Below are 23,106 nucleotides of genomic sequence, written 5' to 3'. Positions count from 1 at the left end.
AAGCCATGACCACCATTCTTTACACTGCCGGCAGATGACCAGGAGCCTTAATGTAGATCACAGTACAGTGGTCCCTCAAGTTACAATATTAATTGGTTCCAGGACGACCATTGTATGTTGAAACCATTGTATGTTGAGACCAGAACTCTATGGAAACCTGGTAATTGGTTCTGAAGACCCAAAATGTCATCCAAAAATAGGAAAAAGTGAAAATTAAAGAAAAATGAGTAGATAACTAATACAGATGAAGTAAATCCTTACATATAAAAGTAATAAAGATCTGCTGGGAGCTGTAAATCACTGTCTGTGTCAGTGTTTCCCAAGCAGGGAGCCTCCAGCTGTTGCAAAACTACAACTCCCAGCATGCCCGGACAGCCAAAGGCTGTCCAGGCATGATGGGAGTTGTAGTTTTGCAACAGCTGGGGGACCCTGCTTGGGAAACACTGGTCTATGTAGAGGACAGAGGCTTCTTCAGGGTCCTGTACAGTACATGCAATGTCCTAAAAAAGTAACATGGAGTCGCCTTCACTTTGTGTCCAAAGGAGCAGGTAACCCAGGTACAGGTAAAGAGTACAGAACATGTAATACCTCCCTGTACTGTAGGGGGCGCTACCAGACACCAGTCAGTGCATGCACTTCAGTAATACAGGTAAAGAGTACAGAACATGTAATACCTCTCTGTACTGTAGGGGGCGCTACCAGACACCAGTCAGTGCATACACTTCAGTAATACAGGTAAAGAGTACAGAACATGTAATACCTCTCTGTACTGTAGGGGGCGCTACCAGACACCAGTCAGTGCATACGCTTCAGTAATACAGGTAAAGAGTACAGAACATGTAATACCTCCCTGTACTGTAGGGGGCTCTACCAGACACCAGTCAGTGCATACGCTTCAGTAATACAGGTAAAGAGTACAGAACATGTAATACCTCCCTGTACTGTAGGGGCCGCTCAGTGCATACGCTTCAGGAATACAAGGGTTTTACCAGTAAAATGCCCATTCTGATTGGTCAGTTCTTCCAGCTATTGACACTAGAGATGAGCGAACTTACAGTAAATTCGATTCGTCACGAACTTCTCGGCTCGGCAGTTGATGGCTTTTCCTGCATAAATTAGTTCAGCTTTCCGGTGCTCCCGTGGGCTGGAAAAGGTGGATACAGTCCTAGGAGGAGACTCTTTCCTAGGACTGTATCCACCTTTTCCAGCCCACCGGAGCACCGGAAAGCTGAACTAATTTACGCAGGATAAGTCATCAACTGACGAATCAAATTTACTGTAAGTTCGCTCATCTCTAATTGACACGTTTCACAGATCTGGACTGTCTGTAGTATTGTATGTTGAGTCTGGTTTCAACTTACAATGGTCCAGAAAAACCATTGTATGTTGAAACTATTGTATGTTGAGGCCATTGTAAGTTGAGGCCATTGTAAGTTGAGGGATCACTGTATTCTGGTTCATCATGGGGTGGATTGAGGATCCCTGTGGGTGTTGGATTCCCCGGGCCGATGCGATATCCTGGGCGTCTCGCTCTTCCTTTTACAGGATAAATAACGTGTCTGTTCTGTTTCATCCTCAGTAATTAGGCGCGATGTGAAAACAGAATGTTCTCATCCGCGGCCGCCGTGTGTGGGAATTATTTATCACGTCTGTCAGATCCAGAACTCTGACACCTTCATTATAAGTGTAGAACGGAACGGAACATTGTTCTGTATGTAAATGAGAGGATATAGTCCTGAGCGTCCGGCCCCGGGTCTGTGTATGTGTCAGTATTGTGTGGTACACTGCAGGATATTTACAGCACATTGATGGTGGAGACTAGAGATGAGCGAACTTACAGTAAATTCGATTCGTTACGAACTTCTCGGCTCGGCAGTTGATGACTTATCCTGCGTAAATTAGTTCAGCTTTCAGGTGCTCCGGTGGGCTGGAAAAGGTGGATACAGTCCTAGGAAAGAGTCTCCTAGGACTGTATCCACCTTTTCCAGCCCACCGAAGCACCGGAAAGCTGAACTCATTTATGCAGGAAAAGTCAGCAACCGCCGAGCCGAGAAGTTTGTGACGAATCGAATTTACTGTAAGTTCGCTCATCTCTAGTGGAGACAGCACAGTGGTCCTCTGATCATGACTGGGGACCTGTGTTATTACTGAATATAGGGAAGGACACTGTAGAATTCTTTTAACGTGATCAGATTTTTTTTCCCCTTTCACACCACCATATACTGTGCCATTACATGATGATAACATTGTCTACTGCCACCTCTAGGGGGAGCTCACTGCATACAGCTCCCATTCTGTATTAGATCAATAGGCAATGAGCACACTCTATAGCAGCAAAAAGAATATTAGCACTTGGTTGCTCATAAACAGTCTAAGGGTACGTTCCCACACGGCGTATTTGCTGCGTATTTGCTGCTGCGTATTTTATTTTCCCTGTTGAAGTCAATGGGTAGGAAAATACGCAGCAAATACGCAGCAAAATACGCCGTGTGGGAATGCACCCTAATGAGTTCTCTGGCATTAAAGGGGTATTCCGGTGAAAACCTTTTTTCTTTTAAATCAACTGGTGGCAGAAAGTTAAACATATTTGTAAATTACTTCTATTAAAAAATCTTAATCCTTCCAGGACTTATTAGCTGCTGAATGCTACAGAGGAAATTCCTTTCTTTTTGGAACACTGATGACATCACGAGCACAGTGCTCTCTGCTGACATCTCTGTCCATTTTAGCAACGGTGCATAGCAGATGTATGCTAAGGGCAGCATGGTGGCTCAGTGGTTAGCACTGGGGACTTGGGTTCAAGTCCCACTAAGGACAACAATAAATAAAGTGTTATTATTATTCTAATAACATCAGCAGAGAGCACTGTGCTTGTGATGTCATCAGAGAGCATTCCCAAAAGAAAATAATTTTCCTCTGTAGTATTCAGCAGCTAATAAGTACAGGAAGGATTAAGATTTTTTTTAATAGAAGTAATTTACAAATATGTTTAACTTTCTGCCACCAGTTGATTTAAAAGAAAAAAGGTTTTCGCCGGAGTAGCCCTTTAAGAAACTCCCCAAGTGTACCTGTCATGTGTGATACTATCTACTGAGCTGATGTATCTACTCATGTCTGATACTGTCTGCTGAGCCACTGTATCTAATCCTACCATATTAAAATATTTGCTAAGCAATCTCCAATGAACAGTCCAAATGGACCATCGTTTGTTGAAACCATCGTATGTTGAGGGAGCCGTGCAATGTAAAGTATAGGACAGTGGTCTACAACCTGTGGACCTCCAGATGTTGCAAAACTACAACACCCAGCATGCCCAGACAGCCAACGGCTGGAGGTCCGCAGGTTGAAGACCACTGGTATTGGAGGTTATACTCACGTGTCCCCGCCACTTCGGACCGTCACTGCTCGTCAACGCTGCCCTGGATGTCACTTTCCATCGCTGTCGCCGCGTCCCCGGGGTGTCCCTGATGCTCCGGCAAGGCCTCTGCTTCCCTGGCATCCTCACTCTCCGTCGCCGCCATCCCGGCGCTACGCACGCCGCTCCTATTGGATGACGGGACGGCGTGCGCAGCGACGCGATGACGATGATGGAGAGCGCCGACGATGCAGGGGATGCCGAAGAGGACACGCCGGAGCCCCGAGGACAGGTAAGTGATCATCAGCGGACCTCACGGGGCACTGTAAACGGCTATCCGGTGGCCGCTGAAGCAGTCTGCGCTGCCGGATAGCCGTTTATCCGATGGCCCCCGACATACAAAAGCATTGTATGTTGATGCTGCCTCTGAGAGGCCATCGCATGTTGAAATGATCGTATGTCGGGGCCTTCGTAGGTCGGGGGGGGGGGGGGGGGGGGGGGGTCACTGTAAAGCCCTGTAATTCTGCTGTAGCTTATTTATGCCTAGTTTTGTGATACTGTCTGTTGAGCAGTGTATCTAAGCCCATTATGTGTTATACTGTCTTCTGGGCTGCTGTTTCTCATGTGTGATCCTGTTTGCTGAGCCACTGTATTTAATCTTATGTGTAATACTGTCTGATTAGCTTGTATATCTAACCCTATTGTGTGATACTGTGTATTGAGTGGTATCTAAGATATCATGTGTTATAATGTCTGCTGAGCTAGTGTGCCTAATCCTATCGGGTGTAATACAGTGTTTCAGAGCTGTGGTATCTAATTCTATTGTGTGATACACTCTGATGAGCGGCTATACCTAATCCTATTATACTTGATACCGTCTGTTGAGCTATTTACAGTATCTAAGCCTATCTAAAGGATGTGACTGGAGCATAAGACATGATGATCAGTAGAAGAGAACTGTGTGTACAGTAGTTGTTTATTCATGGTATACACATAATACATGGTACACAGATACTACAGGAACAGCTACAGGTAAAAAAATAAATTCTGAGTACAATTCTTATATAATATTCTCAATAACACATGGGCATTGGACAGGATCAGAGAAAAGTGCCACCTAATGGCCAATGCTGAGCCAAGCATGAAGGTCGATGCTTAAAGGGGTACTCCGGTGAAAACCTTTTTTCTTTTAAATCAACTGGTGGCAGAAAGTTAAACATATTTGTAAATTACTTCTATTAAAAAATCTTAATCCTTCCTGTACTCATTAGCTGCTGAATACTACAGAGGAAATTCTTTTCTTTTTGGAATGCTCTCTGATGACATCACGAGCACAGTTCTCTCTGCTGACGTCATTATAATAATAATAATAACACTTTATTTATTGTTGTCCTTAGTGGGATTTGAACCCAAGTCCCCAGCACTGCAAGGCAGCAGTGCTAACCACTGAGCCACCATACTGCTCTTAGCATACATCTGCTATGCATGGTTGCTAAAATGGACAGAGATGTCAGCAGAGAGCACTGTGTTCGTGATGTCATCAGTGTTCCAAAAAGAAAGGAATTTCCTCTGTAGCATTCAGCAGCTAATAAGTCCTGGAAGGATTAAGATTTTTTAATAGAAGTAATTTACAAATATGTTTAACTTTCTGCCACCAGTTGATTTAAAAGAAAAAAGGTTTTCACCAGAGTACCCCTTTAATCTTGGGTTTATATGAAAAGTGTTGACCTATATGTGACTGGACTGTGAAAGAACCGATCAATAAAAATCAATATATGTTATTGGAAAATGTTCCTCAATCCATCACTGAAGCCTGAGCCAATGAGAAATGTCAAAACTTGTCCAAGAATCCAATCGTTATGGTAGGTAAGGTCATTGAGGGTATTGAGACAATCGATTGTGGTTATCAGGTTTGTGTCTACATAAGTGCGTGTGTCGATGCCTGGCCTTCATGATCACTTCCAAAGGTAAGAGATGGGGTTAAATATGCAAAATAACTAGTGAGATCATACAGAAGGAAGATGCGTGGATTAGATACTCTGCTTTCATTCACTGGATTGTCCCATTTTGACAGGTAACAATAACAAGTCAGAGATCAACAGGTCCATCAACAACTGACCATTGGTTTCCATTTTTGCGGGGCTCTGTATATATGTTTAAGTAAATAAATAATTTTGAGAACCTAAAGCTTTGCACCCAACCAATATCTGTTCCGGTGTTCATCGCCTAGAAGTCGAAAGAACTGTTTTCAGATGAACATGGATTAGTCCATAGATTTCTGAAATGAAAGATATTTGGTTAGAGTTATAAAGAGTAATTTTGGGGCACGCCTTTCCTCAGTAAAGGTCCCTATAACCCGGCTCCAAAACCTTTTTGGAATGTGCTTTAAAGATCTGGTGCACTCTTGACATGCTCCCATATTTCTTTTCTGTTAGAATGGTAATTCCAATCATAGTCAAGTGCTATTTGTTCACGCCCACATGAGATCTTTGATTAGTTGGAGAGAAAGTCAATGGCAGCACGGACAGTCTTAGAAGTCTTGACATCCATGGCCGTGACTTTGATTTCTGTGTCTCCAAACTGCATGCTGGCCTTAATCTCCCTACGAAGGATCTTGCCATTGGCCTCATCGATGTCGGGCAGGTCCAGGTTAATGGTGCCACACTTCCTGACCCCAGGATCGGTGATGTACACCACGTCATCGCTGGATGAACAATAAATGTTGATGATGATTTTGCGTTGGCCGAGTCGGGCTGGGCAGTAGCTCCTCTGCACAATGTCTCCAAGGGCTACAGACTGGTCCACGGACACAAACTTGTCGAAGATGTCGGTGCACCAGTTCTTGCCTTCCTTCACGAGAAGCTTCTCTTTCGGGTGTTTGCCTTCCACAAACTTGTTCAGGACACCAACCCCGTAAGTAAGGGGTGAGCGACGAACTCTCACAATGGTCGGGTCAAGGCCAAACAAAACAGCTCCTTTGAGGATCGTCAAACCGACATCTTGAGGGATGATAACCCTACACACTTCACTGAATGCCGTCTGAACTGCGTTTTGCAACATGGGAGACTCTGCAAAACCGCCCACCAGAAAGAGGTACTTGATGCCTTCAACCTCGGGTTTATTAATGAGATCGCCTGTAGACAAGAAGATCAAACTGGCATTACTCAATAGAAAGTGCACGAATGTTTTGCCTCATTTACCAACAGCTAAGGAGACATTCTGTGGGACTGCCATAAGGTGACACATTCCTTGCCTTCGTACTGCTACATGATGATACAGCTCGATAGAGTGTGAGAAAACTGGATGACAGAGTGACATAACCTTTTGAAAGCTTCATATTTGTTACCACCCAGACTAATCCTGTAACTAGGGCTCACAATTGCCCAGGACCCCCATGCCCTTACAGGATTTGGCACCTGATTTGTGGCCTGATTTATACAGGTGCACTTTTGACTGTTTGCACATTTTTCTCATTGGCTCTCCATGCCCAGTTATTTAGCCTTTTGTAGGCCACAGGCTACTTTAGGCCTGTGGCCTGCAAGAGACCAGAAGCTGCTTATCATCGTGTCGGCAAATATGAATCATTTGTGCCCATCTAGCCTGCCCAATATCCTAAATACTAATAGTCCCTGGCCCTATCTTATATGAAGGATAGCCTTATGCCTATCCCAAGCATGCTTAAACTCCTTCACTGTATTTGCAGCGACCACTTCTGCAGGAAGGCTATTCTATGCATCCACTACTCTCTCAGTAAAATAATACGTCCTGATATTACTGCAGAAACCTTTGCCCCTCTAATGTAAAACTATGTCTTCTTGTAGTAATTTCTCTTTTTTAAATATCCTCTCCTCCTTTACCGTGTTGATTTTCATTTATGTTTAAGTGTCTATCATATCTCCTGTCTCCTGGTAAGTTTTATCCTGCGATTCATGTACTAGTTTAGTATCTTCTCTGAGCTCTCTCCAATGTATCTATATCCTTCTAGAGATACGGTCTCCAGTACTGTGCACAATACTCACTAGTCTCTCCAGTTCTGTGTATAAGGGCATGAGCACTTTCCTCTTTCTACTGCTTACATCTCTCCCCATACACCCATGACTTCCCTCTCTACTGCTAATACCTCTCTTTACACCCATGAGCACTTGCCTCTACTGCTAATTCCTCTTTATGTACACCCATGAGCACCTTTATCTTTCTACTTCTAACACCTCAACCTATATATCCATGAGCACTTGCCTCTACTGCTAATACCTCTCCCTATACACCCATGAGCACTTCCCTCTTTCTATTTCTAATTCTTCTCCCTTAACACCCATGAGCATGTCCCTTTACTGCTAATATGTTTCCCTATACACCCATGAGCCCTTTTCTTTCTACTTATACCTCTCCCTATACGCCTTTGAGCCCTTTCCTCTTTGTATTGCTAATACCGCTCCCTATACGCCCATAAACACTTTCCTCTTCCTACTGCTAATACCTCTGCCTATACACCCATGAGCACTTCTCTCTACTTCTAATACCTCTCCCCATACACTCATGAGCACTTCCCTCTCTACTGGTAATACCTCTCCCTATACACCCAAGCATTCTGCTCTATGACATACCTTCAAGTCTTCTGAAATAATGAACCATAAATCCCGTTCCTAATTTTTTCTTGATTCGATGTTCCTGCAAATTGGTGGGGACACCTACCTACTTGTTACTAGTGGGACCTACCTAACTAATGGTGGCCTACTTACCTACTTACTTGGGAGACCTACCTACCTACCTACTGAGGGCCTACCTGCTCACTTGCTTGTGGGATCTACCTGCTTACTGAGGGGACTGCTTCAAGGGGAGACCTACCTAATTTGTGGGACACTACTGGGGAGGATCTACCTTCCAAGCATCCTTCCTACCTACAGGGAGCACAGTCTTATGTTGGCACTCTTTAGTCACTCTGCAGTGCTTATGGTACATTATTAATGACAGCTCATCTGCAGTTCTGAAGCCGTAAATAATCCGTATCTGTTACATTTGATGGCACAGCAGAGCCATCTCCTCATTTCCTGAAGAGGAAATTACTATAAAGTCCACCTTTAGTAAGGATGTTACCTGTTCAGCCACTTCTTAATTTTATCTGTCTATGAGAAAGCTGACTGACAGCCAAGGTGACCGTCATTACAGTCACGGAAATGACAGGCACATGTTGGTACAATGTAAGCACCATACTGTAACAGGGAGCAGACAGATGAGGAAGAAAGGATCATAGACTGTACCTATGTGCTGGACGATCTGCTGGATGGTGGGCTGGAAGAGCTCGTTCATGGCTTCAGATGACATACGCAGCATCCCCTGCGACGACCATTTCACAAAGTTCACACTGCCATAAAGAAGAAAACCTGAGATTATATCTGAGTACAGGAGCCTGGAGCGGAGGAAAGTCCCGATTAGATGGCACTGATACAGAATATATCTTCATAATCAGTTCTTCAGAAGCCTTGTCTATGTTGAGAATAGTACAACATCTCATAATCCTATTCATATTTACTTCCTACCAAGTGCCTTCTAGCTGATCCATTGGTATAAGGGACACATAAGCGGCCTATGATTGGGGGCTCACATGTCAAGCTTCTCTAATCTGAGACCTGCACATAAAGAAGGTTTTTTGCTTCTCCTGTTGAACCAGATCTGACTTTCTATGTTTACTGATGGAGAAGAAAAGGTCCCAGCACTCACCAAATGATGCAATAAATCAAATTTATTTGTTGTAGTTCATCTTAACAGGACGCGTTTCGGCAATGTATGCCTTCCTCTGCTGACAGCAGAGGAAGGCATACATTGCCGAAACGCGTCCTGTTAAGATGAACTACAAAAAATACATTTGATTTATTGCATCATTTGGTGAGTGCTGGGACCTTTTCTTCTCCATCTGGTTACCTTATCCACGTGCACCACCCGTTGACGAAGTGCTGACAACCATCTACACTATTTCTATGTTTCCTAACAGTGCAGAAGTTATCACGTACTGATGCTCCTTATATGGTCCCATCCTACAAATGTTTTATAAGAACAATATATTAATTATTACCGGATGGCGTCACTGACATCATGAAACTGAGGGGGTAAGATTTCCCCTTGAGGAGAACATCAAAAGGCTTGTGCAGGCGGACCATTTATGCTTCAGTAAGAAAAAGGATATGCAAAATAGCTCTCCCAGAAGGAAAAGAGCTTAGTCTCTGGTGCCCCCTATTGACGGTAGCATTCATATAAGTCTGTGCTTGACTACTCCTTTAAAGGGGTATTTCAGGATTTTTTTTCTTATCATTTGAGCCCATGGTGCCAAGTTATAATACACTCTTAAGTTATAATACTTCTATTACCTTCGTGTGCCACTGTGTCCTGTTTTCATAGTCACATGGTCTCCAGGGGGCGTGGCTATGCTGCATTGGGTGGGCGGATACTATTACTTTAGTAAGAACCTTCCACCATGCTATCCACCCAACCACTGCAATAGAGCTATGCCCCCTTAACCCCTTCTCGCCCTAGGATGTATGCGTACATCCTGGCGATATCCTGCTCAGCGTGACGAGCTGAAGGAGATCGCCAGCAGGACTTGGCTGTCAATCACAGCCGGGGTCTTGCCGCAGCAGCTGAGACTGGGATTGCGCCGGTCTCAGCAGCATTAACCCCATAGATGCCGTGATCAGTCCTGATCACTCAATCTAAGGGGTTGACAGGGGGAGGGGGCTCCCCCTGTTCACCAACAATGATCCCACAATTTGAATGTGGGATCCTGTTGGTTGCCATGGCAGCAAGAGGCCAGCTGATGGTCTCCTGTCTGCCTAGTATGGCAGCCTATGAGGTCCAGCCATAGGCTGGATTGCACAGGTTGTATATCAGTGTAGTACTGACTGTTTATACTGTGCTGCCGTACAGATGTACGGCAGCATAGTATAACCTGTATAAAGTAAAAAAAATTAAAGGTTTTATAAATAAAGTGTAAAAACAATGCTGATTTTCAAATAAGGCATGCGCAGTAAACTTTACATTGTATAAACACAGGAAAACATAAATCTTTTGCATAGCAAGAAGAAAGTTGGAAACAAAGATATATTGCTTAAGCTGAAATATAATGAACCATTGTTTCAAGGACACATCTGGGGTAGAAAAAGATAAGAGTGTCTGCATCCTTGAAGATAAGGTGCCCATCGTCTCTAGTCCATAAGTTCAGGAGTTAGTTATGTAGAAACAAAACAAGAGAGATAGAATGCAGTCACTTAGACCGAGAATAATGAAGTCTCAAAAATGGATTCTCCCAATTCCATCACCCAATAAATCCCTATATTGTCACCCCCCCAAAAAAAACACCCAAACCTATATAAAAAAAGATCAAAATGTAGCATAATTCACAAAAATGGAACCAATAAAAAATAAGCCTTCACACAATGCAGTTGGACGAAAAATAAAAAAGTTATGGCTGTCAGAACATGACATCACAAAAAAGAGGAATTGATTTGTTCAGAAAAGGAAAGAACATAAAAAGCTATATAAATTAGGTATCGCAATCATTGTACCGACCCACAGAATAAAAACACCATAATTTTTACCATAGAGTCAATGTTATAAAAAAAAAATGCCAGAAATGTTCCCATTTTTCACAATATTTTGGAGTTTTTCACAGCAAATGCTGCATGAAACAACAAAGATTTACATCTAATAAAAAGTACAATGTGTCTCAAAATTCTGTAGCAAAGTAAAAGCATGTCAAAGTTATTACCACTTAAAGAGACACAAGCCAGATTTGAAAAATTGGGCTTGGTCATCAAAGGGGTACTCCGGGGAATTAAACCAATAGCCCATCCTTTCCCTCTCACCAACCTATGTATTTGTCTAAATATCATTCATTAGCTTTATACAGCAGTTTCCCTCTTTCAGCTGCCACTTACAGGCAGGAAATGAGAAAAAAAACATAATTCTCAAATCCACCTTGTCTTGGTGTAAACCCCTCACTGAGGCTAGCCCCCACCCTTCAGGACAACACCACCAGATTTCTGTTTGGTCGAGAGCTCTGGCTGTACAGCCACACACCCCCTCCCCCTCCCCTCCCTGCGTGAGAGTTGTCAGAGAAAAGCAGTGAAGATTCCTAGTCACAACTGAGCACATAGCTGCTGTTTCTCTGCTGAATATCTAATCACTGACTTCTGCTAATAAGATCACAGCATGACTTATTGCTGGGGTAAGGATAGTCTAAAAGAAAAGACAAATACAGTGTGTGTGTGCTGCAGTGTAAGCATGCACACAGATAGTGAAAGCAATTGGCTAGCAGCCATTACACAGAGCTGCACTGACTTCTGATAGTTGTAGTCTGTGCTGCAAACAAGGAATAAGTGTTTAGGAGACATCAGGGGCCAAAGGAGCTGCCAAAATCACATGGATAACTACAGGGGACACAGAAAAGGTTTTGTGGTGGCTTTGGGACATTTTTTATTTTTCACTTCCCTGGAGTACCCCTTTAAGGTAAAAACAGGTGACGTCCTCAAGGGGTTAAGACTATGTGACTTGTGACATATTGTCCTTGGCTGCATGGAATGCTGGGAAAGTTCAGAGACAACAGTACTACAGCACTTACTGGGTGTGGGTCCCCTGCAACAGGATTAAGAATAGAATAGAGAAGAATAGGAGCATGTTACACATTTTATAAATTGGGATCATGGGCTCAAAGGCTGAAGAAAAAATAATAATCCTAGAATAACCCTCCAAGAGCCTCAGGACACCAGAGAACAATATCTATTCCTTCTGGGAGAGAGCAAATCTGTGATACTGAAAATCTAAAACAACAGTGACATCTGCAGGACAGAAAAGGAAGGTGCCAATTAGAGATGAGCGAACTTACAGTAAATTCGATTCGTCACGAACTTCTCGGCTCGGCAGTTGATGACTTTTCCTGCATAAATTAGTTCAGCTTTCCGGTGCTCCAGTGGGCTGGAAAAGGTGGATACAGTCCTAGGAGACTCTTTACTAGGAATGTATCCACCTTTTCCAGCCCACCGGAGCACCTGAAAGCTGAACTAATTTACGCAGGATAAGACATCAACTGCCAAGCCGAGAAGTTCGTGACGAATTGAATTTACTGTAAGTTCGCTCATCTCTAGTGCCAATGTATGAAGTTACTCTGTATATACATCCATCCCGGGACAAAAAATAGAACGACACGTGTGACCGCCAAAAGGAAGCTGCGGTTAAAACATCCTAGTAGGAAGGACTTTAGTAATACGGAGAGTCTTTATGTGTTGCTGCACTATTTTTGTAGTATATTGAATTGTGGGTGAATGTAGGCACCTCTATATAGGGAGCACTATGCGCCCCATACACACATGATTCCATGAGCATGTTTGTTTCTTTCTTAAAGGGGTACTCCTGTGGGAAAAAAAAATTTTTTAAATCAACTGGTCCCAGAAAGTTAAACAGATTTGTGAATTACTTCTATTAAAAAATCTTAATCCTTCCAAAACTTATCAGCTGCTGTATAATACAGAGGAAGTTCTTTTCTTTTAGAATTTGTCTGTCCACGGTGCTCTCTGCTGACACCTCTGTCCATGTCAGGAACTATCCTACAGTTTTGCACCGGGCTCCAGAAGCTGAAGCAGAGTTGCTAATTACACCCTAAACGCTATTAACTCCAGTGCCGAATACTCTTTCGTGACTGAATTTTCATGAACATTAGAGACTGTTAAAGGGGTACTCCGACCTTAAAGGGGTACTCCGGTGAAAACTTTTTTTCTTTTAACTCAACTGGTGGCAGAAAGTTAAACATATTTGTAAATAACTTCTATTAAAAAATCTTAATCCTTCCTGTACTTATTAGCTGCTGAATACTACAGAGGAAATTATTTTCTTTTTGGAATGCTCTCTGATGACATCACGAGCACAGTTCTCTCTGCTGACATTATTATAATAATAATAACGCTTTATTTCTTGTTGACCTTAGTGGGATTTGAACCCAAGTCCCCAGCACTGCAAGGCAGCAGTACTAACCACTGAGCCACCATGCTGCCCTTAGTATACATCTGCTATGCGTGGTTGCTAAAATGGACAGAGATGTCAGCAGAGAGCACTGTGCTCGTGATGTCATCAGTGTTCCAAAAAGAAAGGAATTTCCTCTGTAGCATTCAGCAGCTAATAGGTACTGGAAGGATTAAGATTTTTTAATAGAAGTAATTTACAAATATGTTTAACTTTCTGCCACCAGTTGATTTAAAAGAAAAAAGGTTTTCACCGGAGTACCCCTTTAAGACTTCTTATCTCCTATCCAAAGGATAGGGGACAAGATGTCTGACCACGGGGGTCCAGCGGGGACCCCCGCGGTCAGACATCTTATCCCCTATCCTTTAGATAGGGGATAAGATGTCTTGGGGACGGAGTACCCCTTTAACATCACATGACCCCCTCATGTGTGCAATGATCTTGGTAACGGGCAGCGCTATTCACTCTGTCATAGAGACAGAACCCGGCCGATCCTTCCCAGCTTGAAATCCAATTTTTGTTTTTGTGACAGAATAAGTAAAATTAAAGTCACAACACAGATGTGTTCAGGAACCTGGAGAGAGGGCGAGGAAATGCAGAGTGCTGGGGATAGCAGTGTAAGGCGGTTTTATTTTTAGAGATTGTGTGGTACTGTTATGGGGGCACTGTACAGCATCGTTACTGTAGCATTTAGGGCACTGTTATATGTTGTCTGTTTGGCTCTGTTGTTTAAAGGGGTTATCCAGGAAAAAACTTTTTTTTATATATCAACTGGCTCCAGAAAGTTAAATAGATTTGTAAATTACTTCTATTAAAAAATCTTAATCCTTTCAGTACTTATGAGCTTCTGAAGTTAAGGTTGCTCTTTTCTGTCTAAGTGCTCTCTGATGACACGTGTCTCGGGAAATGCCCAGTTTAGAAGCAAATCCCCATAGCAAAGGAGACACGTGTCATCAGAGAGCACTTAGACAGAAAAGATCAACTCAACTTCAGAAGCTCATAAGTACTGAAAGGATTAAGATTTTTTAATAGAAGTAATTTACAAATCTATGAGCTTCTGAAGTTAAGGTTGTTCTTTTCATTCTAAGTCCTCTCTGTTGACACGTGTCTCGGGTACCGCCCAGTTTAGAAGAGGTTTGCTATGGGGATTTGCTTCTAAACTGGGCGTTTCCCGAGACAGGTGTCCTCAGAGAGCACTTAGACAGAAAAGAACAACTCAACTTCAGAAGCTCATAAGTACAGAAAGGATTAAGATATTTTAATAGAAGTAATTTACAAATCTGTTTAACTTTCTGGAGCCAGTTGAGATATATATATATATATATATATATATATATATATATATATATTATAAATAAAAAAAGTTTTTTTCCTGGATAACCCCTTTAAGTAGTGCCAGTGCTATTATATGGCTCTGCATGGCATTATTATGGCTCATATTAAAGTAATCTACGGCACTATTTATTATTTGTTTGCTGTAAGATTTAATATCCACCCTATAGCACTGTTATCTGGGGCCTATCCTGACACTGACATTGTAGCAGTATAATGCGGTATTATTGGAACACCTATTTCAAATCTGCACATTTACAGCAAAAACTATTGATTTTGCCCCTGTGTGCAGTAACAAGGATCCACGTGCCACCTCTATGCTCGGGCCTGGGGGGGCATATTCAGGTAGGTGCAACTACGTTGTTTACAACCCGATCCCCATTAGGATACATCTCCGTGTGAATGTGCTGCGGTCCAGGCCAGAGGGCGGCAGCAGCATCTAGGCCATTGTACACTCAGACATTAGTGCATTCTGCCTGTTGAGGATCAATATGAATTGACTCCCTGAGGCCCTATCTATGGGGGCGGAGGAGAAACAATTCATTACACATCACACAGTAATCAATAGGAGGAGTGTTATATTACCGCCATGCTGTCCTCTAGCACAGTGGTCTTCAAGTACCCCCCAAACACGTCATGTTTTCAGGATTTCCTTAGTCTTTCACAGTTGATATAACTGCAATGATGGCTGATTCACTGACCATGATAATATAAACTGTGAAAGACTAAGAAAACAGGACCTATTGGGGATACTTAAGGACCGCGCTTGAGAAACACTGCTCTAGCACCATAGATAACGCCAGACTGAGCTCATGAGCATGTGGGGGGCAGCATCTTTTATCTACAGAGAGCTTATTGTATACTATTTCTCCTTAACCCCTTAAAGGGGTTCTTCACCCCTAGACACCTTATCCCCTATCCAAAGGATAGGGGAAAAGATGTCTGATCGCGGGGGTCCCGCCGCTGGAGACCCCCTAGACATCTTATCCCCTATCCAAAGGATAGGGGATAAGATGTCTGATCCCCTGGGGACCCCCACAATATAGCATGCGGCACCCACCTGTTTCTGCTCCGAAAGCGCTGTAGGGTCTGGGTCCCGACCACCGGTACGGAAGTCCGTGACGTCACGACTCCGCCCCCGTGTGACGTCACGCCACGTCCCCTCAATGCAAGTCTATGGGAGGGGGCGTGACGGCCGTCACGCCCCCTCCCATAGACTTGCATTGAGGGGACAGGGAGTCGTGACGTCATGGGCTTCCGTTCCGGTGGTCGGGACCCAGACCCTACAGCGCTTCCGCAGCAGAAACAGGTGGGTGCCGCATGCTATATTGCGGGGGTCCCCAGCTGTGGGACCCCCGCGATCAGACATCTTATCCCCTATCCTTTGGATAGGGGATAAGATGTCTAGGGGTGGAGTACCCCTTTAAGGACCCATCCCATTTTCACCTTAGGGGCCCGGGCATTTTTTTGCACATCTGCCCACTGTCACTTTAAGCATTAATAACTCTGGAATGCTTTTACTTTTCATTCTGATTCTCAGATTGTTTTTTCGTAACATATTCTTCATGTTAGTGGTAAATTTTTGTCGATATTTGCATCATTTCTTGGTGAAAAAAGCCAAAATTTGATGAAAAATTAGAAAATTTTGCATTTTTTTTTTACTTTGAAACTGCTTATAAGAAAAATGGACATTCCAAATAAATTTACATTATGTCTACTTTATGTTTGCATCATAAAGTTGACATGTTTTTACTTTTGGAAGACATCAGAGGGCTTCAAAGTTCAGCTCAATTTTAACATTTTTCACAAAATTTTCAAAATCGGAATTTTTCAGGGACCAGTTAAGTTTTGAAGTTGATTTGAAGGGGATTCGTATTAGAAATACCCCTCAAATGACCCCATTATAAAAACTGTACCCTTCAAAGTATTCAAAATGACATTCAGTAAGTGTGTTATCCCTTTAGGTGTTTCACAGGAATAGCAGCAAAATGAAGGAGACAATTCTAAATCTTCATCTTTTACACTTGCATGTTCTTGGAGACTCAGTAGAGCCAGAGTAAAAGGAGAGAAATCACCCTAAAATTTGTAACCCAATTTCTCTCGAGTAAGGAAATACCTAATATGTGGATGTTAAGTGCTCTGTGGGTGCACTCAACAGGGCTCAGAAGGGAGGGAGCGACGATGGGATTTTGGAGAATGAGTTATCCTGAAATGGTTTTTGGGGGGCATGTCACACTTAGGAAGCCCCTATGGTGCTAGAACAGCACCCCCCCCCCACATGGCATACTATTTTGAAAACTACACCGCTCAAGGAATGTAACAAGGGGTACAATGAGCCTTTATACCCCACAGGTGTTTGACGACTTTTCGTTAAAGTTGGATGTGTAAATTAATTTATTTTTTTTTTTTCTTCACTAAAATGCAGTTTTCCCCCCCAAATTTTACATTTTTACAAGGGGTAATAGGAGAAAATGCCCCCCAAAATTTGTAACATCATCTCTTCTGAATATGGAAATACCCCATGTGTAGACATCAAGTGCTCTGCTGGCGAACTACAATGCTCAGAAGAAAAGGAATCACATTTAGCTTTTTGGGGGGCATATTGCATTTAGGAAGCACCTATGGTGCCAGAACAACATTAAAAAAAACTCCACATGGCATACTATTTTGGAAACTACACCCCACAAGGCGCGTAACAATTGGTACAGTGAGCCTTAATACCCCACAGGTGTTTGACAAATTTCCGCTAAAGTTGGATGTGAAAATGAAAAATTCGATTTGTTTTCACTAAAATGCAGGTGTTACCCCAAATGTTTCTTTTTCACAAGGGATAATAGGAGAAAAGCCTCCCAAAATTTGTAACACCATTTCATCTGAGTAAGGAAATACCCCATATGTGGAAGTAAAGTGCTCTGCAGGCGAACTACAATGCTCGGAAGAGAGGGAGTACCATTGAGCTTTTGGAGGGAGAATTTGGTTGGAATAGAAGTCGGGGGCCTTGTGTGTTTACAAAGCCCTTCGTGGTGCCAGAACAGTGGAACCCCCCACATGTGACCCCATTTTAGAAACCACACCCCTCACAGAATGTAATAAGGGGTGCAGTGAGCATTTACACCCCACTGGCATTTGACAGATCTTTGGAAAAGTGGGCAGTGCAAATGAAAAATTTTCATTTTCATGGACCACTGTTCCAAAAATCTGTCAGACACCAGTGGGGTGTAAATGCTCACTGCAATCCTTATTACATTCCGTGAGGGGTTTAGTTTCCAAAATGAGGTAACGTGTGGGGGGGGGGGGGTGTTCTGGCACCATGGGGGCTTTGAAAACACACATGGCCTTCAATTTTGAACACATTCTCTCTCCAAAAGCCCAATGGAGCTCCTTCTATTCTGAGCATTGTAGTTCACCCACAGAGCACTCTACATCCACATATGAGGTATTTGCATACTCACTAACTGTGTAGGGGTATGTGTATATTCAGTGGTTTACTATATTTTGTGTCAGTGTAGTGTAGTGTAGTGTTTTTAGGGTACATTCACACAGGCGGGTTTACAGCGAGTTTCCCACTGGGAGTTTGAGCTGCGGCAGAAAATTTGCCACAGCTCAAACTTGCAGCGAAAAACTCACTGTAAACCCCTGCCCATGTGAATGTACCCTGCTGTTGCAAAACTACAAATCTCAGCATGCCCTTTGGCTATCCGTGCATGCTGGGAGTTGCAGTTATGCAACAGCTGGAGGCACACTGGTTGCAAAACACAGTTTGTTACTTAACTCAGTGTTTCGCAACCTACAGCTGTTGCAAAACTACAACTCCCAGCATGTACGGTCTGTCAGTGCATGCTGCGAGTTGTAGTTTGCAACAGCTGGAGACCCATTGGTTGCGAAACACTAAGTTAGGTAACAAACTCTGTGTTTCGCAACCAGTATGCCTTCAGCTGTTGCAAAACTACAACTCTCAGCATGCATTGACAGTCGAAGGGCATGCTGGGAGCTGTAGTTAATCAACAGCTGTAGGCACACTACTACATCGCCCAGCATGCCCTGCAACAACTGGAAGCACACTTTTTCATAGAAAAAAGTGCCTCCAGCTGTTGCATAACTACAAGCCCCAGCATGCACAAACAGCCAAAGGGCATGCTGGGAGTTGTAGTGTTGCTACCAGCTGTTGCAAAACTACAACTCCCAGCAGGCCCTTTGGCTGTGCATGCTGGGAGTTGTTTCTTAGCAACCGCCACTGAGGATGCTGCTGCCACCACAGCCTGGGGTCCTCTGCTGGCTCTGCCAACTCCAGGGACCTCCGCCTGCCCCGATGGACAGGTAAGGGACCCCCGACTTGCCCGCTCGCCACCCGATCACCTCCCAGCAGGCTCAGTGATTGATTAGTCGTCGGGACCCGTGCCACCTCACTCCTGCTGGTAAAGCGTGATAACCTATCACCCTTTTTTACCGGGTCACCAGAGACCCGATTGACCCGGAATCGCCGCTAATCGCCAGTCTCAGGACCTCCCCAGGGGTTTGCAATGGGTGCCTGCTGAACGATTTCCCACAGGTGTAGAGGTATGCCCTGGGTCCTTAAGTACCAGGGTGTCAGGGCGTACCTGTATGCCCTGGGTCCTTAAGTGATTAAACTGTTCTATACCTATTGAGACCCAGAGTTATTAACTTCATTCCGATAGGTTAAGGGCCCCTTTCCCTTGAGGCCATTTTGCAGACAGGATGTCCAACCATGTTACCTGGGACACATCCCTTGGATCTCACTTGGCTAGGACATCATCGAGGATTGACGATTCACACTACAATAATGATCCCTTACAATCCTTATAACAACACCCATAAAATATACACCTGGGTACATTATTATATCATGTTCCGCAGTATAAAACCCCTGCTACCTCCGCCTCACCTGCACTTTCGTAGGGCGGTCTCCACATTCTGCCGGGTGTGTCTCTTGTAGAAGTCTATAAAGGAGAACGGGAGGGAGATATTCAGGTGGTTGGACCTCTGTGGAGCCGCCGTTCTTTTCCGTGCTTCGAATGCAATCATTAGATCCACCCAGGCCGCCGGACGCTTCACCTTAAAGATCTGGATAAAGTCTTCACCGAATATCTTACACAACATCTTCTCAAAGGCAAGGTCCACCCCGACAGCTCCATAGGGACCCCCTACATGACCACAAAATATTGCCAGGTTGTTATAAATGAACTTATAAACAAATCTTATGGAATTCTCTATAAAAAAAACCTTATATTGCTCCCTGCGGGAAGCCTAATTCTTATCCAGAAGGAAAGCAAAATATTACTGTAGTTATATTCTTGTATATAGGAGCAGTATTATAGTAGTTATATTCTTGTATATAGGAGCAGTATTATAGTAGTTATATTCTTGTATATAGGAGCAGTATTATAGTAGTTATATTCTTGTATATAGGAGGCAGTATTATAGAAGTTATATTCTTGTATATAGGAGACAGTATTATAGTAGTTATATTCTTGTATATAGGAGCAGTATTATAGTAGTTATATTCTTGTATATAGGAGCAGTATTATAGTAGTTATATTCTTGTATATAGGAGTAGTATTATAGTAGATATATTCTTGTATATAGGAGCAGTATTATAGTAGTTATATTCTTGAATATAGGAGCAGTATTATAGTAGTTATATTCTTGTACATAGGAGCAGTATTATAGTAGTTATATTCTTGTACATAGGAGGCAGTATTATAGTAGTTATATTCTTGTATATAGGAGCAGTATTATAGTAGTAATATTCTTGTATATGGGGCAGTATTATGGTAGTTATATTCTTGTATATAGGAGCAGTATTATAGTAGTTATATTCTTGTATATAGGAGCAGTATTATAGTAGTTATATTCTTGTATATAGGAGGCAGTATTATAGTAGTTATATTCTTGTATATAGGAGCAGTATTATAGTAGTTATATTCTTGTACATAGGAGCAGTATTATAGTAGTTATATTCTTGTATATAGGAGCAGTATTATAGTAGTTATATTCTTGTATATAGGAGCAGTATTATAGTAGTTATATTCTTGTATATAGGAGACTGTCACGATTCGGCTCACAGGTAGTGGATCCTCTGTGTCAGCGAGGGATTGGCGTGGACCGTGCTGGTGGACCAGTTCTAAGAGGCTACTGGTGTTCACCAGAGCCCGCCGCAAAGCGGGATGGTCTTGCTGCGGCAGTAGCAACCAGGTCATATCCACTAGCAACGGCTCAACCTCGCTGACTGCTGAGAAGGCGTGGGACAGAAGGACTAGGCAGAGGCAAGGTCAGACGTAGCAGAAGGTCGGGGCAGGCGGCAAGATTCGTAGTCAAGGTGGATAGCAGGAGTTCAGGAAACACAGGCTTTGGACACACTAAACGCTTTCACTGGCACAAGGCAACAAGATCCGGCAAGGGAGTGCAGGGGCAGTGATCAGATATAGCCAGGGAGCAGGTGGAAGCCAATTAAGCTAATTGGGCCAGGCACCAATCATTGGTGCACTGGCCCTTTAAGTCTCAGAGAGCTGGCGCGCGCGCGCCCTAGAGAGCGGAGCCGCGCGCGCCAGCACATGACAGGAGGGACCCGGGACGGGTAAGTGACCTGGGATGCGATTCGCGAGCGGGCGCGTCCCGCTGTGCGAATCGCATCCCCGACGGCCATGTCAGTGCAGCGCTCCCGGTCAGCAGGACCGACCGGGGCGCTGCAGGGAGAGAGACGCCGTGAGCGCTCCGGGGAGGAGCGGGGACCCGGAGCGCTAGGCGTAACAGTACCCCCCCCTTAGGTCTCCCCCTCTTTTTGTCCGACAACTGCTTTACCTGGGATGAGGACACCGGGAGTGAATGGAGGGTTTCCTCAAAGGCAGGCAGTACAGCAGGAGTGGGAATGGGGAGGGAGGGCAGAGGGTGAAGCTTGGCACGGGGCAGGGTGACACAAGGACGGGGGCCATGAGGAGGCACTGAGGCTTGCCTGACGGGACTGGGAGGGGGGGAGAGGCATCTCTTGTGGCAAGCAGAGTCCCAGTTCTTGATCTCCCCGGTGGTCCAGTCAAGGGTGGGAGAATGAAGCTGGAGCCATGGCAGACCGAGGAGGACCTCAGAGGTGCAGTTGGGGAGGACGAAAAATTCAATCCTTTCGTGGTGGGGTCCAATGCACATCAAGAGGGGTTCTGTGCGGTAACGCACGGTGCAATCCAATCTGACTCCGTTGACCGCAGAAATGTAGAGCGGCTTGACGAGATGGGTCACCGGGATGCGGAATTTATTCACAAAAGAATCCAGAATAAAATTCCCAGAGGCACCAGAGTCCAAGCAGGCCACGGCTGAGAGGGAGGAGTTGGCTGAAGAAGAAATCCGCACGGGCACCGTGAGACGTGGAGAAGCAGACTTTGAACCAAGAGACGCCACACGCACGTGAGCTGGGTGTGTGCGTGCGTTTCCCAGACGTGGAGGACGAATAGGGCAATCCACCAAGAAATGCTCGGCACTGGCACAGTACAGACAAAGATTTTCTTCCCTACGGCGATTCCTCTCTTCCTGGGTCAGGCGAGACCGATCCACTTGCATGGCCTCCTCGGCGGGAGGCCCAGGCGTAGATTGCAGCGGATACTGTGGGAGAGGTGCCCAGAGATCTAAGTCTTTTTCCTGGCGGAGCTCTTGATGTCTCTCAGAAAAACGCATGTCAATGCGGGTGGCCAAATGGATAAGTTCTTGCAGGTTGGCAGGAATCTCTCGTGCGGCCAGCACATCCTTGATGCGACTGGATAGGCCTTTTTTAAAGGTCGCGCAGAGAGCCTCGTTATTCCATGATAATTCGGAAGCAAGAGTACGAAATTGGATGGCGTACTCGCCCACTGAAGAATTACCCTGGACCAGGTTCAGCAGGGCAGTCTCGGCAGAAGAAGCTCGGGCTGGCTCCTCGAAGACACTACGGACCTCAGCGAAGAAGGACTGGACTGTGGCTGTGGCAGGATCATTGCGGTCCCAGAGCGGTGTGGCCCAAGACAAGGCCTTTCCTGAAAGAAGGCTCACTACGAACGCCACCTTAGACCGTTCCGTAGGAAACAAGTCCGACAACATCTCCATATGCAGGGAACACTGAGACAAAAATCCACGGCAGAGTCTAGAGTCCCCATCAAATTTGTCCGGCAGGGACAAGCGGAGGCTAGGAGCGGCCACTCGCTGCGGAGGAGGTGCAGGAGCTGGCGGAGGAGATGGTTGCTGCTGTAACAGAGGCAGAAGTTGCTGTAACGTGGCGGTCAACTGCGACAGCTGCTGTCCTTGTTGGGCAATTTGCTGCGATTGCTGAGCGACCACCGTGGGTAGGTCAGCAAGACTTGGCAGCGGCACCTCAGCGGGATCCATGGCCGGATCTACTGTCACGATTCGGCTCACAGGTAGTGGATCCTCTGTGT

The 23,106-nt window shown here is 44.5% G+C and overlaps 1 protein-coding gene across 5 annotated transcripts in view; it reads right to left on the bottom strand.

Moving 5' to 3' along the window:
* Window positions 1-5,010: 5,010 nt before the first annotated feature.
* The window catches only part of HSPA12B (heat shock protein family A (Hsp70) member 12B), a 78,682-nt gene continuing 60,586 nt past the window's right edge, over window positions 5,011-23,106 (bottom strand). For all 5 annotated transcript variants that reach the window (XM_056551774.1, XM_056551837.1, XM_056551795.1 and 2 more), the window contains 3 exons: window positions 19,596-19,854; window positions 8,614-8,717; window positions 5,011-6,489 (listed from right to left, as the gene is read on the bottom strand). In XM_056551774.1, coding sequence (XP_056407749.1) covers window positions 5,849-6,489; window positions 8,614-8,717; window positions 19,596-19,854 — 1,004 coding nt within the window. In that variant the 3' untranslated portion in view covers window positions 5,011-5,848. The remainder of the gene's footprint in view (window positions 6,490-8,613; window positions 8,718-19,595; window positions 19,855-23,106) is intronic.

Source organism: Hyla sarda, chromosome 1 (assembly GCF_029499605.1).
Source record: "Hyla sarda isolate aHylSar1 chromosome 1, aHylSar1.hap1, whole genome shotgun sequence".
NCBI classification, from domain to species: domain Eukaryota; kingdom Metazoa; phylum Chordata; class Amphibia; order Anura; family Hylidae; genus Hyla; species Hyla sarda.
This window is presented reverse-complemented; position numbering and strand designations above follow the sequence as displayed.